Raw genomic sequence first — 14326 nt, 5'->3', positions numbered from 1 at the left:
GAGAGTGGGTGGGGAGTAACAGTGGTCTCAGGAAAAGGGCTTCACAATGGAATCTGTGAAAGAAGTCTCTTTCAAATAGGCTATTCAAAAAGCACGCTTGGCAGTGACAAAAACCAAGGTGGCCTGCAAAATGGATTTCTTTCCCAGGGAGAGAGTTCCTAGGAATTATCCCAAGTTTTATAACTGGAGGGTATTTGTGATTATTGTATTTTCCCCAAACAATTACGAGCTGGAGCGAGGCTGGAAACCCTGGAGGGTCCTGACCACGAAGGGCCAATAGTCCAATCACCTGCCAGGGCCAGATGCCAAATTTAAAGAGGCTCTAAGATGACAGACCAATTTGTTTTCCATCTCAGAGATTCTCAGAAGGGATGAGAAGCTGACACAACTGGACTGGTATACAATCCCCCACCTCAAACAAACAAAACACTCACTTGCAAAACTCAAATTTGATGCTTGCTTTTAAAGTTTATTGACAACTGTTTGGTCCCAACACACAAAACAGCACTTGAACCACAGAAAAAGTGTTCAAACAAAGTAGACAGTTAAGAAAAACATCTCTTCCCCCAAGCTCAATCCAAAACAAACAGTGCAAGATGGGAAAGGGGGTTTTGATGATAACTTTTGTCTTTTTTTAAACAGATAAATCTAATCTGGTACATCTTTCCACCCAGAAATAAAGAATTTCGTTGTCTTAATTCTCATACATCATTCTGTCACATCATTCAATTAAACCTCTAGATTAAAAAAAAAAATAGATAGCAATTGGACTGGCCATTGTGGAGTACATTACGAACACAACGAGCTTCGCTGTATTCTCACACCTTCAAACAGCGATTGTTGGAGTCACACACGCGTCCCAGGCTGACAGGTGACTCCAGTGAACAATTCAACCACACCACAGCGCACAACTCCAGTCTCTTCTTTGTCTGTTGCCCAAAGAAGCTGCTCTTTGAGGCTGTCCCTAGTGACTTGTAATGGTGCCTCTTACATCTTTAGAGTCCACATTCTTTACCTTCGAGCAAAACTAAAGTCCACGTGTGCAAACTCAGCCTTATGAAATCTCAGAATAAGGCCACTGATGTTCTCAACACCAACTTTGTCACACTGTTTAAAAGCTGCTTACAAAAAAGTGCACCTTTGCATTTTACTTCCTGTCACACTGTGTCGGTAGAGGAAATGCCTTTGGGAGGACTCAAGAGTGCCATGATGCCTAGAAGGCTTTCCCAGGGCCGTTCCATCTTGGTTGGGGCCATGTGCTGAGAACTGGGAATCACTGGCTTCATTTAAAAGATTTGGGGAACAAAAAATCTTACTTGTAAAAATCTCTCAATAGCCCTTATTTTGTGGCATTTTATCAAAATGCTGGCTATGAAATCAGAGCCCATTTTCTGGCTTTCTAGAAGTTACAAAATATAATCATTTCCCCAAAAGAAACCATCTAACTAGTGGAAGACCTTATGCCTACAGGTTTTTTCTGCTCTATGAACGAATCCGCCTTTTTGCCCAACAAATACAACCCATTGTAAATGTCAGGTTTCTCCAGGAGGCGTAAGAGGCTGCCTGTCACCGGATGCCTCAGCCACCTCAAGGCGAAGGTCATTCCACAGGGCAGTGCTCCCTCAAAAGCTGGCTTTTCCCAAATGCCAACATCAGACACCACAAAAAAACCCAAACATGCTTCCAACAGCAAGAAGTAACAGAGTAAAAGCAGACACTATTAAAAGACACTGAGTTAACAGACACAACTACTCACACACAAAGCTTCCCAGCTACCAAAACCAGCTTTAAAATTATGAATACAAGGTTAAGTTGATCAACCTTGGCCTTCCTATGTATAGATAGAATTTCTGTCTCTTCCTAGTGGAAAGAGCATTGATACCGTTCCTGTTAAAGCACCTCCCTCCTCAGCTCTGATTTGTAATTTATGCATTTGATGCATATTTTAGAAAATCAGACTCTCTTCCCAACATTGCCTCTCGACACACAATAATGTGTGTTGGAATTCAAATGCTGACTTTAAATTCATGACACCAAGACCATCTCCTTTTCCTTAACCTAACCCATATCAAACTGGAACTTAACGTAAAAGGGAAGCTTAAAACATCCTTGACTTTCTAGAAAGCTCCTAAATGGAACCCCAAAGTGGAAACATTTTTAAAAATCTGTGATGAAGCCACATTTGTCAACTACAGACATAGTTAAATAAAAAACAAGGCACGCTTACAAGTCACAGGGAAGCCAGGAGCCTTCACATCCAACCAGAAAATACATTCTTCCTGCCTCGCCCACCATTCTCCTTCAGTGTTGTGATTGCACAGGATCACAGAACGGGCTTTGCTTCAAAGACACCTCATGCATTTGATTAATACTGTCTGAAAACATCAGTAAGCAAAGGCTTAGAGACTATATTATGCTACATGTAAGATTTTACCACTGACATGGCTTGATGGAAGTAAAACCACTTCCTCCTTGCTGAGTTCTCACTGCTGTCTTCTTACAGAACACCATTACACTTCATAGTAACTAACAAAAATTTGTTAAAATATATTAAGGATTCTTTAACAAATGACAGAATTTTTTTTTTCCAAATAAGTGGGGGAAAAACTGAAAGAAAAAATTCAGCTCAAAGCTGTGTCAATGTAAGAGAAACAAAACATTATGGAATATGTCTAAAGATGAAGTAACTGGCTTCTAGGGGGTCTTCATTAAAACAGAAAAGGTTTTTTTGAACCCACTTTTGTGTGCAGAATCAGACAGTGCTTTCCCATCCTAATTCTATGTTCAAAACGAGACTCAAAGCTTGGTTATAGGTGCAAAGGAAAAGTTGGCTGCCAATTTTACTCTATTTTTGGGTTGCTTTTTGGCTGGGCTTTCCACAGGGTCCTTGCTGAGCAGCGACTCTGGGGTTTCCGTGGAGAGGCAGGGAGGCACTGGGACAGCTGCTGAGATGCCAGATGAGCTGGAATCAGAGGGCAGGTTTTCGTTCTTCATTGGTATTGGAATTTCCATTTTCTCTTCTTGGTTTAAAACCATAATTTCTGTAAATACAGGAAAGCAAACACATTCAGTTCTAGGACCTACAAAAAGTGTTCGTTTTCAGTTTTCCTCATTTCTCAAAAAAATAATCCCCAAACGTCACACCTATGCCATAATTTACTTATTAGCTCTGTGGCCAGTATTATGTGTCACATAAGTCAAACATTTATAAACTTCATCTCAGGTCTCCCTTGAATTACAAAACTTCAGAGACCTTCGTTTTTGGCTACAAATCAATGCACAGTGGTTTAACATTTTTTTCCACTTTCTCTGCCCATTCATTCTCTGTCAGGTAGTTAAGGACCCATAAGCCACATGTGACCTAAAGACCTTCAGACCAGGAGGGGCCTTGGTACCAGGGGGCCCTGGCCTATTCCACTGACAGAGTACCGTGCTCTTCGTGCACCCAAGGTGGGGCTGGGGAGGGGGAGTGGGGAGCAGGGCAAGCAGAGATAAGGGGAGAACTGCACAGAGTCAGAAGTACCCTCAAAAATCCAGGAAGTGAAGCAGCCACTTTTCCCAGAGCGTGCACAGGCTGCTCTTTCTCTGGCTGAGCCACAAGTAACTAGCCTGCGGTAGGTACAGAGACACTGCTTGGAAGTGATGTGTCCTTATACCTTGGACTGCCACTGCATGTGCAAGGGGCTCCCGCACCAAAGGAACACAGAGGCTGAGGGTGACGGCAGGGAGGCAGAACCTCAGCTCAGCTCTCAGGCTGACTCGCTGGGGAGAATAACGGACAGAACTGCCAGGACCGCTCAGGTTATTTCTCTCCCCGACACACAGGGATGGTTGAACTCAGTACACTAAACACACCAAGGCTACACCCACAGAAGAGCTAACGTCAATTTCCCACCAAGTCTATGCTTCTAGGGGAACCACCCCCGCCATCGCCACAGCCCAGGTCCAGCTCCACAGCCAGGTAGGTATACGTCTCCTCACTGACTATCTTCCAGATAAACAGCCTCAGCTCTTTCACTGGGTGACGGTGCCAAAGGTGCCAAAGGCTGCTAAGAAGACCGAGGCCTGTGGTCAGCAGGGTCATCTCCTGGACGGCAGTGTCAGCAAAGCGGGGAAGGACCATCCCAACAGAGGAGACGACAAGGGAAGGACCTCGACAGAGCAGGTGGGCCGGCCTCTCAGGAGGCCAGGGACACGACAGAAAGACAAGAGGCCTGGGGCTCCAATCCTGGCTCTGCCTCTTCCTAGCCGAGCAGCCTGCAGCCCATGCCATCTCTAGCTGTGGCACAAGCTGGGGCACGAGACACAGGTGCCCTCCCTCCCCTATTCACAGTCCCACGGAGCCCCAGTACCCTCTGGAGTCGTTCAACCCTGGGCCAGACCGAGGGTGATGTGTATGTCTGGTGACAGGCGGGGGTTGCCGCTGGAGTTGCTGCACTTTCCAAAGGTGGGGAGCACAGCCCAGGAAGCCCCTGCATGCTCTCCCGTGGGGTCCCCACCCCCAGCGCAGCTGCGGCACCCCTCAAGACTACCATCGTTCCCGTGCTTGCTGCTCCCTCAGCCACCTCGGGCTGTGAGCAGGAACCCTGATAGGAAAAGGGGGTTCTGAATAATCCTCACAGGTATATTTGTGCCTGGAAAGGTAGAGTTTCTCCCCACTCCCATCAAACAGTGAACATCTTGGCATTAAGGGTTTACTGTTTAATTAAATCCACAGAGAAAACCCCACAGTGACACAGGCCCTCCTACCAGAAGGCTCCTGAGGGCGCTCCTCAAACTGAATGAGGTCAGCAGACTGGAGGATGACGGGATCCGGTCTCAGCTGAGGGGACGGCAGGCACGACGGGACAGGCGCGCACAAGAGGTCCACAGGGGAGTCGCTGGTCAGGCGGAGGAGCTCCTGCTCCACCGGACAGGGCTCTGGGGGAGACAGCAAGCGGGGCTCCACTCAGGACTGCGCGGCCTGTGCCTGAAGCCTGCCTTCTCCTTAAGGTCAGGAAGTACTCAAGGTTTAAAAAAAAGCCATTAACAGAAAGGTCTGGGCCACTCTCGGTAGGTGAGATGCCACAGCCAGGATCTCCCGATTTGTGTTCTTAGGAACAAAGGGGCAATTAAAAAACGCTGAGAAAAATTAAAAAACCCATAGAAAGCAGTTAAGTGAGCAAAAGGTCCGAATTAGAAGACTTGGGTCCCAGTTCTGTCACTTCCTCGCTGAGTGCTCTTGGGTAAGCTACTTAACCTCCCGGAATTTCAGTCCTTCATTTGTAGGATGGAGGTAACTACTGCTGAAGGCTGTGCTGACAGCTTGAGAGGATGAGCTACATTAAGGTGCTTTGTAAAAATGTAAAATGCTACATAGCTGATTATCCTATAAACAGAGAGCACAGTAGCACTTGTAACTATTTAACAACTTGCAGAGTCTTAAGAACATAAAATTCTTATATCTAGCAATGGACTCAAAATTCAAGCGAGTTGATTTCTATCTAGTACACAGAAGATTCCACATAAAATCGGGATGACTCGATGTTGTTCTGAGTAATACTAATGCATTACTATCAAGTCTTTCCCAGGAATGTCCTGTGACAAAGACTCTCCCTAACCCAACTTTAGTCAGGAGTCAGGCTCCTCCAAGCCCTCTTCTCCACCAGACCTTGACCTTGGTCTTCTGTGTCTCGTGTCCTTGCCATGTCCAGTCTTGACAAGAATCTTGAGAAGTCAGTTTAGCAAAAATCCCCCAGCCTTTTGATATCTGATCAAGTTCCTCATCCCACCCCACCCCCAACCTTTGATGTCTAAGTCCTTGGCCTGCCTTTAACAAGAATCCTCTTAGGTCGGCAGGAATCCCCCTACCTTGATGTCTCCTCTTGGTAGTTTCTCAGCCACCGACCCCCTTGCTCTGCTCCTTGACTATAAGCCCCCACTTGTCCTTGTCACATTCATAGCTAAGCTCCATCTCTCTCTCCAAGGGCAGCAGAGTTGACTCCATTGCAATCATCTTGAAGTATTCTAATAACTGTCAGAATCTTTTTCCTTTAACATCTGAATTATGCTGGCTTATTGTCATTATGGGGGCTGCCGACATCCTTCAAGAACATTAACCGGTCAGCCATCAAATGCAGGCCAGTTTTTCTCTGTTCTTAACCAAACACCAGACTCCTTTGGAAAATGCATGAATACTTACCTTTAACGAATGAAAATGACCCAGCGTCGTTCTTCCCCCTCAAACCACCCCAGCTCCACCCCAAGCCATTTCCTGAAAATTTCACCAGCTTTGCTTTGTTTTTCCTCTCTTACCGTCACCACCTGCTCCGAGTTTGAGTTCCAAGGCTGTGCGAGATTCGGGCACCTCCAGGATGCGCTCGGTAGCTGAGGGCCGGGTTTCATGACTGGCAGAGGGGAGACCAAGTGAACTCACACGACCTGGAAGACAAAGAGCACCCATCAAAGGGGGATCAGGGCGAGAACTGCGGCTTCTGAAGGGGGAGGGGATGGGGCTTACTTACTTTTCATGTCATTTTTTAACACTACAATTCTCTTATGACCATGTCCTTTTATCCAGACCACCTGCACACAAGACATACTACTGGTTAAGCAGTGGAAAAGGAGGGGAAATAAGCCCTAAAATTCAGGAAGAGTGTGACCTACTGTGTTTGGTAACATACTTAAACATACTAGGACTTAAAGACCAAATTAACGCCAAGAAAAAATCTTCTACACTTTGTTTTAAAGCAACAGAGGCTGGCAGAAACATGCCGCTTATAAAAAGCTGTAGTCTTAGAAGTTGTGAGACTCAGCTTAAAAAGTACTCTTTATGGCTCTTTAAAAACATCACCTCCCAAACACCAGAGCTGGTATATAAATGAAGCTAGTTCTCATGTGGGAGCTCTTACCATTTTTTCCAGATACTAAATGCACCTTAAAAGAATTAATGGCTCTCCCATGCCCCTCAAGCTAAGCTCATTACCCTGACCATAAAACAAGGGCCCCGACCTAATAACGCTGCCCCCACCTCCACCAAGAGAGAGGCAGCAGTGGCCCTTGGCTCCCAGAGCCCCCCATGTGCATCTGACACCAAGTCCCTCATCTCGGCTCCCAAGCTGTCCTACCCTCGTGTCTCTTCCTACTTCCTTCACTCAGGCTCAAGCCCAGCGTAGCGCTCACCTGGGCCTCCGCAGTGGCAGGCCCCTTGCCAGGCTCCTCCTCTCCTCCTGGTTCTCTCAACTCTACCATGGACAGCAGCCCCATGGCGCTTCCTACAGCAGCCCCGAGGCTCCTCCCCTCTCTCCAGTCTTGGCCTCCATAACTGAGCTCTTATTTCGCTGAGAGGCTCCAGCTCGGGAGCCCCACACTACTTCTCACTGCTCTGCATCTGCTTACACTGTCTGCCCTCTCCCCTCTTTGTCACGTGGTTGATTAACTTCTACACATCGTGAGGACTCTGCTCTGGGATCCCCCGCACCTGTCCTCCTCAGTGCCCACCGACGGCTGCACTGACCACACTGTCACCTGCTCAGATGTCTTGACTCTCCATTACCCCATACCTTTCTGAGGGCAGCGTCTGGGACTCACCCACCTCGCACCTAGGAATTTAATGAAGGTTTGCAGAATGAAGGAGAAATGCTAAAATCATTCATTTTTCTCCAACGGTATGTATGTTTTGAAAGGATCAGTTCAAAATGCTGCAGTTTCATTATTCTGTCCGAGAGTGAGCCTGTGGCTCTCCAGGAGGACACCCTCCAAGAAACTGAGAAAATACCCACCTGTGGGATCGCTCCCAAGAGCTCCTCAACACTACTGTAGCCATACGTCTTGGGTTGCAGTGTTTCTCCGACATACTTGGTATAGGCCATGGAAAATTCATGAAGGAAAAGCTGCTGGTAGTGGTAAGTATGAAGCAAAGACCGCACGTTCTTGGCAAACAAATACAGACTTGTGAGCTTCACACACTCCTCTGTCTTATCATTAGTAAAAACCTGGTCCAGGAGAAAACAGCAGCATTAGAAACTTCCAGAGTGACTGGTCCTGCATCCTAGAAGTGAGGGTCTCTCAGAGAGTGAAAAGATGCCAAGTCAACTTGAAAACGTGCAAAAAGCCAGGAAGGAGGAGAGATTGATTCAAGGATCTCCTCCAAGAGAGGCCTATAGCCTTGAGCCAACTCGGGTTCTATTTGTAGGTGTAAGGCAGCAGAGGTCTGACGAAATAGTGTGTCAGAAAGGAAGGAAACTGGTAAACTGAGATCTCAAACGAAAGGAGGCAGTGAAGAGAGAAGGCAAACCCCTAGGTGGACAAAGGGGCACCAAGACAGTGGGGACCGAAGCCACTAAACGTCATCTCCCCAAGGAACACCGTGATGCAGGACAACAACATCACTATTCTTAACAACAACAAAAGCAATAAAGGGAAAAAACCCCACAAAAACCTTTTGTCCTCAAGTAAGCAAATCTGTTTACCATAAGCCTTTCAGTCTAACATGCCCTCACTGAGATCTCCTAGAGAACAGATCTTTCCCAGCCTTAGCTGGCCATGGAAAGCCTTTGGTCCAGGAACATCCACTAATATTGCCTAGAACATCCACTAATATTGCCTAGAACTAGTGTTCATATAATATATAATTAACAGAGTTTAGAAAATGTTCGATTTGATACTGTGAAAGAAAACCAGAGCTGGATAGTAGTTAAAGTGGAAAAAACAGATTTTCTTCAGGACTATTGCAACAGGGTATAAGTGTAGGTGTCCTTTTCAGATACAAGGAAAAGTGAGGACTTATAGCCAAGGGGGGCTGGGGAGAGGGACATCCAGGGTAGGGGGAATTCTTGTTAAACTGACCTAACAGGATTCTTGCAGAAGGTAAGCCAGGGTGATCAGATACCAAGGGTAGGAGATTCTCTCTAAAACTGGGCCATGTGGGCCCATCAAGGATAAGGGCAGGGCCCAAAGACAAAGTGTAGTCTAGAAAGTGGCTCAGGGGAGACTGTTTGGCCAAGGAGAGAGTTTTAAAATTATTTAATTATTGGTCACGTGGTTATATGATAACAATGGTATAATCAGTGTTTTCTTACATTGCGGGATTTATTTAGTTAATATTCTATTTAGAATCATTTTCTTTTGGAGGACTGGTATTAAAGTTACTTTGGCTTCATAAAAGAAGTGGTGTGCTTCCCATCTTTTTTTTTTTTCCAAGTGATCTAGAAGTGGTTTTTAAAAAGTTGGAGTTATTTTTTAGGTGAGTTAAAACCCAGTTCTTAACCATCTGGTCCTTGTGCCTTTTGTCAGTGGTAAAATTTCAATAACGTTCAGTCTTTTTTGTGTTAATTGGTCTAATTTTTAACTTCTTAAAAATCTGGAGTCAATTTAACTTTTTTCCTCAGGATCTTACCTATTTCCTCTAGGTTTTTATATTTGTTGTCCCACAATTGCACACAGTATTCTCTTACTATTCTTCTAATCTTGAAGTATCATCCTTTTTTTTTTTTTAAACTGCACCACGCGGCTTGTGGGATCCTAGTTCCCTGACCAAGGATCGAACCTGGGCCCCCTGCAGTGGAAGCATGGAGTCCCAACCACTGGACTGCCAGGGAATTCCCGAACTGCAATTCTTTTTTTTTTTTTTTTAAGATTTATTTATTTATCTATTTATCTATTTATTTATGGCGGCTGCGTTGGGTCTTCGTTCCTGAGCACGGGCTTTTTCTAGTTGCGGCGAGCCAGGGCTACTCTTCGTGGTGGTGCGCGGGCTTCTCTTGTTGCGGAGCATGGGCTCTAGGCGTGTGGGCTCGGTAGTCGTGGCGCATGGGCTTATTTGCTCCGCGGCATGTGGGATCTTCCCAGACCAGGGATCAAACCCATGTCCCCTGCATTGGCAGGTGGATTCTTAACCACTGCACTACCAGGAAAGTCCCCCCGAACTGTGATTCTTGAAAGGCCACCTGGTGACCAGCCAGTCAACCTTCCTTTCTGCCCTGCATCTGACTGACAGACCACCACATAAGCGATCTCCTTCAGAAAGAGGTAACAGCAGCAGAATCTAGCCTGGTACAGGAAAAAGGCACCCCAGTCTAAGAATCTGGAGGCCAGGGCTTTCATCCTGGCTTGTCACTTGTTTGGGCAGGGTGCCTGCACCTGCCAATGCCTCTGTCTGTCTATAAAATGACCAATCAGTCTAATCTAGACCATTTAGTGATCTATAAATACCCAATATGACAGTTTTCATTATGGTGGTTCCAGAACCATTACCATTCATACCTCAACTAAGTAAGGCAGACTCTTCAGAAGTTCGGTCAAAGTCATGAACCCATATTCACAGGGGTTGAGAGGAGTACTGTGGGTGGTTTCATAGTGTCTCTTGAGCTCATCAACAGAAAGATGGGCAGTTCCCTCCCAAGACATCAACAATACCAGCAGTTGGGCAGTGAGAGCACGCAGAGACTTGCGGTTGATCAGCTGAATCTGTTTGCCAGATTCCATATCAGCAACCTGGGAAGAACAAGAATGCAAACTTTTCAGAACTCAAGAGAGACAGCCTGGGTCATACCTGGTTCATCTAGTTTCACTTTGGCAAACGAGACCAAAAGAGGAAAATCTCTAAGTTTTTCTCTTAAACTGAAGTAAAGTGAGTGGGTTTGCTGTAGCTTCTTTGGGACCCCAGATCAACACTTCAGAGCAACTGCAGCAGAAGTCATTCTCTCCCTCCCTCCCTGCTGGTCCATAACCAGAAACGTCCATCAACACCACTGCTCTCCCAAGAGAAGGAGATAAGACCAGCCAGCTGACATCCATTGGCCCAAGCTTGTGAATTAAGGGTTGGTGTTCTCCGAAAGCAGGAGATGGTTAGATTGCAGGCGACCCTCCACAGAGCTGCTCTGCAGTCGACTTGCCCCACGTGTGTGTCCCAGGGGCTAGACACAAGGCCTTCTCTGTCCAAGGGCAAGCTGCATTCTTATAACCCATAAGCACTTGAAAAAAAGCTGGTATTTCATGTCTGACTATATGTCTACTTCTCGATTTTTTTCAGATTCTCAAGGAGATAAAGGGTTTAACTGATTAAGTGCATTGGGAGGGAAACCTTGTGAAAGAGACACAGCTTATCATTTGGGGACCAAACAGCATGTGAAGCATGTGAAGAAACAAACATTTGGTGGCTGAGACCTGCAGGCCTTGGGCATGGTGTGGGTGGGAGGGGGGCCGTGTCTGTGAAGTGAGCCATCATGGGAGTGAAAGCAGGCAGAGCTTCAGGACACAGGCTGCTCAGGCCTGGGCAGGTGAACCACTGCTCACTATCACGGCTGTTTTCCCCTTTATCTGATTTCCAGCCAGGACCACAGGTCAAGCTCAGGGGCTTTGGACCCTTGGAGGCAGAGGGTGGATGGCATTTGAGGAGCCAGCTCAGTACCAGTTTGTCTTTGGAGCCGACGCCCACCCAGAGCCAGGGCGGGAGGCTGGTGGGTCAACCCTGACTCCACTCATCGTGGTTATTGATCTGTGAAGATTCACAATACGGATTTCCTCACAGACCTGGGGTTTAATCAATCAACAGATACAAGCCCAGGGGAGTCCGCGTCATCTTCTTAGATGCCCAGACTATTATTAAGAAGAAAAAATAAAAACCTGCTTGATGCTACTTAGATACATCTCTTGATTCTCGACCCAGGCTACACATTAGAATCACCTCACGAGCTTATCTGTGCTCTGAGGCTCAGAGCACACCTGGCCTCATTCTATAAGAATCACAGAGGCCTCAGTATTTCCCAGAAGCTCCCCGGGAGACCGCACGCAATGTGCAACCAGGGTAGCAAGCTGGAGCCGCTCCCATCTTTTCCCACTTTAATGCTCACATCCGAACGTCCCGGTCATCGGCCCTTATTCATCACAGTCGGCGGTCATGGCTTAGTCTTCCGATCCACCGAAGCCCTCCAACTGCCATCACCCTGAGCAAATGAACATCCAGGGGGCCTGTCCCACACCAGGGCCTTCAGCTCCTCTAAGTTCTCATCTCCAATGACATTCTTTTCTACTCAGTTCCACTCCAGACCCCACCCCAGGCCACACTGGGGACCTTGTCACGGCCCACTTCCAGAATCACTCATTCGAACCTCCCACACGTCCTGCCTGAAGCAGATGCCAGGGTTGGAGACAAGAAGGCGATCCGAACGCTCAATTCTTATGTTTCTTCAACTTTGCCAGCATGGACTCCTACTTCCTCCTGATTCACGAGCCCTCTCTTTTCTTCACTTTTCCTCTTTTATCCATCTTGGCACTGATAGGCCATTAATTCATGAACATTCCTGTCAATACTCTTAGCTACACTCCTTTTCCCTATGTCTTTTCATTGCACCCATCTGGCAAAATCCCACCTTGAACCCAACGCTCTGCTTTCCCTGAGTCTGTACCCAAGCAGCCACATCTCCACTGTCTCCACAGGAAACCTACGTGCACTCAGCCCCGGGGAGCTCCACGCTCCCAGCACCCCTACGGCCTCCCTGATCAGGCCCCTCTCCTGCTCACCACTGACAATTCAGACCTTCTCAGCTCTTCAGTCTGGAATCCCGTCTCTCTCTCCCTCTCTCTAAGCAGTTGCTCTCACCTTGTACTTGACAGAGGAACAGCTCTGGGAAGGTAATTCCCTCTTTTCCTGGTGACACACATCAAACTCCCCTACATCCGCCTCCACCCTACCCGCTTCCCTTTTGTCAAAATACTAACGTCAGAGCTGTCCCTCCTTCCACTGAATGCCAATTCCCACGCCTCTGGCTCCCTCAGGACCCTCACCCCACCACCCTTTCTGGCCTTTGTGTATCAATCTCTCTCCAAGAGAGCCTTCTCCGCAGCTCTCAGACACGCCCAGGCTCCCCGACTGGAAAAAACAGCCAGCGAGCACTCGCTGGCTCAGACCCGCAGTCTCCTGCTCTTCTCCTTCACAAGCAAACAAACTGAACAGCTGTCTAGTCACCAGCTGCCAATGTCTTGCCCCCGCCGTCTCCTCGTTTCTCAGCCCACTCAGTGCGGCTGCGGTCCCGTATCACTGGCGCCGATCCTGCTCCGGCCGGCAGCACCACGTACCTGCACTCAGCTTGGCCCCGCGGTCACTAAGTCCTGTCTCACCTGCCCTCTCAGTAGCACCTGGTGCTGCCGACCGCTCCTCGTCCTTGGCCTTGGACGTTCCCCACTCCTAGTGTTCTTCCTGCTCTCCGGCCTCTGCATCCCTGCCTCCCACGAAGGGTCCTCCTCCTCTAACTGCCCAGCATAGAAACAGACTCCTTCCAGACCTGTGACTGGCGATGCCACCACTTCGTACATTTTCCTTCCACTTCTTCCTCCTTGTAGTGAGTTTTCTTGGTCCTGTGGTGGACGCAGCCTGCACACTGTTCAGCTGCGCTGCCCAGGACTGCAAGGGTCAGTTCAGCACAGGCTGGGGAAGAAGAGGCAGTCACCCTCTCCAGTCCGGCCTCTCCAGCAACCAAGGCAACTCTGAGCCCCAGCCTGCTCCTAAACCTACTCCATAAGTGAGTCAGAATCCGGAAAGGAGAGCTGTGATTTCAGTCTCCGCAAAACTTCGGAGACAAAGATCTGTGTACAAGGATCCAACTTCAGGTCAGCAGGACTGAGACCGAGACACCCAAGAATAAACACCCTGGGATAAACTGGCGACTTCGCAAATGTTCACAAAGACATTATTTTGGCGAGGCCACTAAAAGACACACAAAAGCAAGACCAAAAATCTAAACTGCCAAACCCAAGTCATCTCCTATTACCCAAAAACGTATTAAAAACACAAGTTGTGAAACAACAGTAAGCAGTGCAAGGTGTAAATACAGAAATGCTAAATCACACACAAACATCCCAATGAGGATTATGCCACTGCAAGTCTTACTACGTGGAAAAAAAAAAAATGTTACCTTTACAACATGGCAGAGTTTCTGTGTTAGAGCCGAAACTGAACTGACATCGTAGTCTTGGAGACGAAATGTGTAACCAAAAGTCTTAGCATATTCTGTAAGCAGATCTGTCATCATAAGGCAGTTATCTTTTTGGGACCGAAGGAGTTTAACAAACTGGGCAGCTAGAGCTTTGAACCGTTCGACCTCTGTCAAAGTAAGGATTTTTTCTTCTCCACATTCCAATACCTTGGAAAACACACAGGAGGAGGAAAGGGAGAACCAGTTATGACTGTTCACGGGATTAAATGGCATAAAATATATACAATTAGGAACTAAGAAGCACTTCAGTGTTCTTTAAGGGATGTCAAATTTCAGTTTTGCAAGATTAGGAAGTTCTGGAAATTAGCTGCCCAACAATATGAACATATTTAACACTGCTGAACTGTACACTT

General features: G+C 47.2%; 1 protein-coding gene across 7 annotated transcripts in view; it reads right to left on the bottom strand.

Moving 5' to 3' along the window:
- Positions 1 to 448: 448 nt before the first annotated feature.
- MARF1 (meiosis regulator and mRNA stability factor 1) overlaps positions 449 to 14326 on the bottom strand; it is a 40383-nt gene continuing 26505 nt past the window's right edge. For all 7 annotated transcript variants that reach the window (XM_033841171.2, XM_033841173.2, XM_033841174.2 and 4 more), the window contains 7 exons: positions 13893 to 14120; positions 10243 to 10473; positions 7761 to 7973; positions 6504 to 6564; positions 6295 to 6420; positions 4750 to 4920; positions 449 to 3041 (listed from right to left, as the gene is read on the bottom strand). In XM_033841171.2, the coding sequence (XP_033697062.1) occupies positions 2797 to 3041; positions 4750 to 4920; positions 6295 to 6420; positions 6504 to 6564; positions 7761 to 7973; positions 10243 to 10473; positions 13893 to 14120 (1275 nt within the window). In that variant the 3' untranslated portion in view covers positions 449 to 2796. The remainder of the gene's footprint in view (positions 3042 to 4749; positions 4921 to 6294; positions 6421 to 6503; positions 6565 to 7760; positions 7974 to 10242; positions 10474 to 13892; positions 14121 to 14326) is intronic.

This window comes from Tursiops truncatus, chromosome 15 (assembly GCF_011762595.2).
Source record: "Tursiops truncatus isolate mTurTru1 chromosome 15, mTurTru1.mat.Y, whole genome shotgun sequence".
Lineage (NCBI taxonomy): Eukaryota > Metazoa > Chordata > Mammalia > Artiodactyla > Delphinidae > Tursiops > Tursiops truncatus.
The sequence above is the reverse complement of the archived record's forward strand: the minus strand, read 5'-3'. Positions and strand labels throughout refer to the sequence as shown.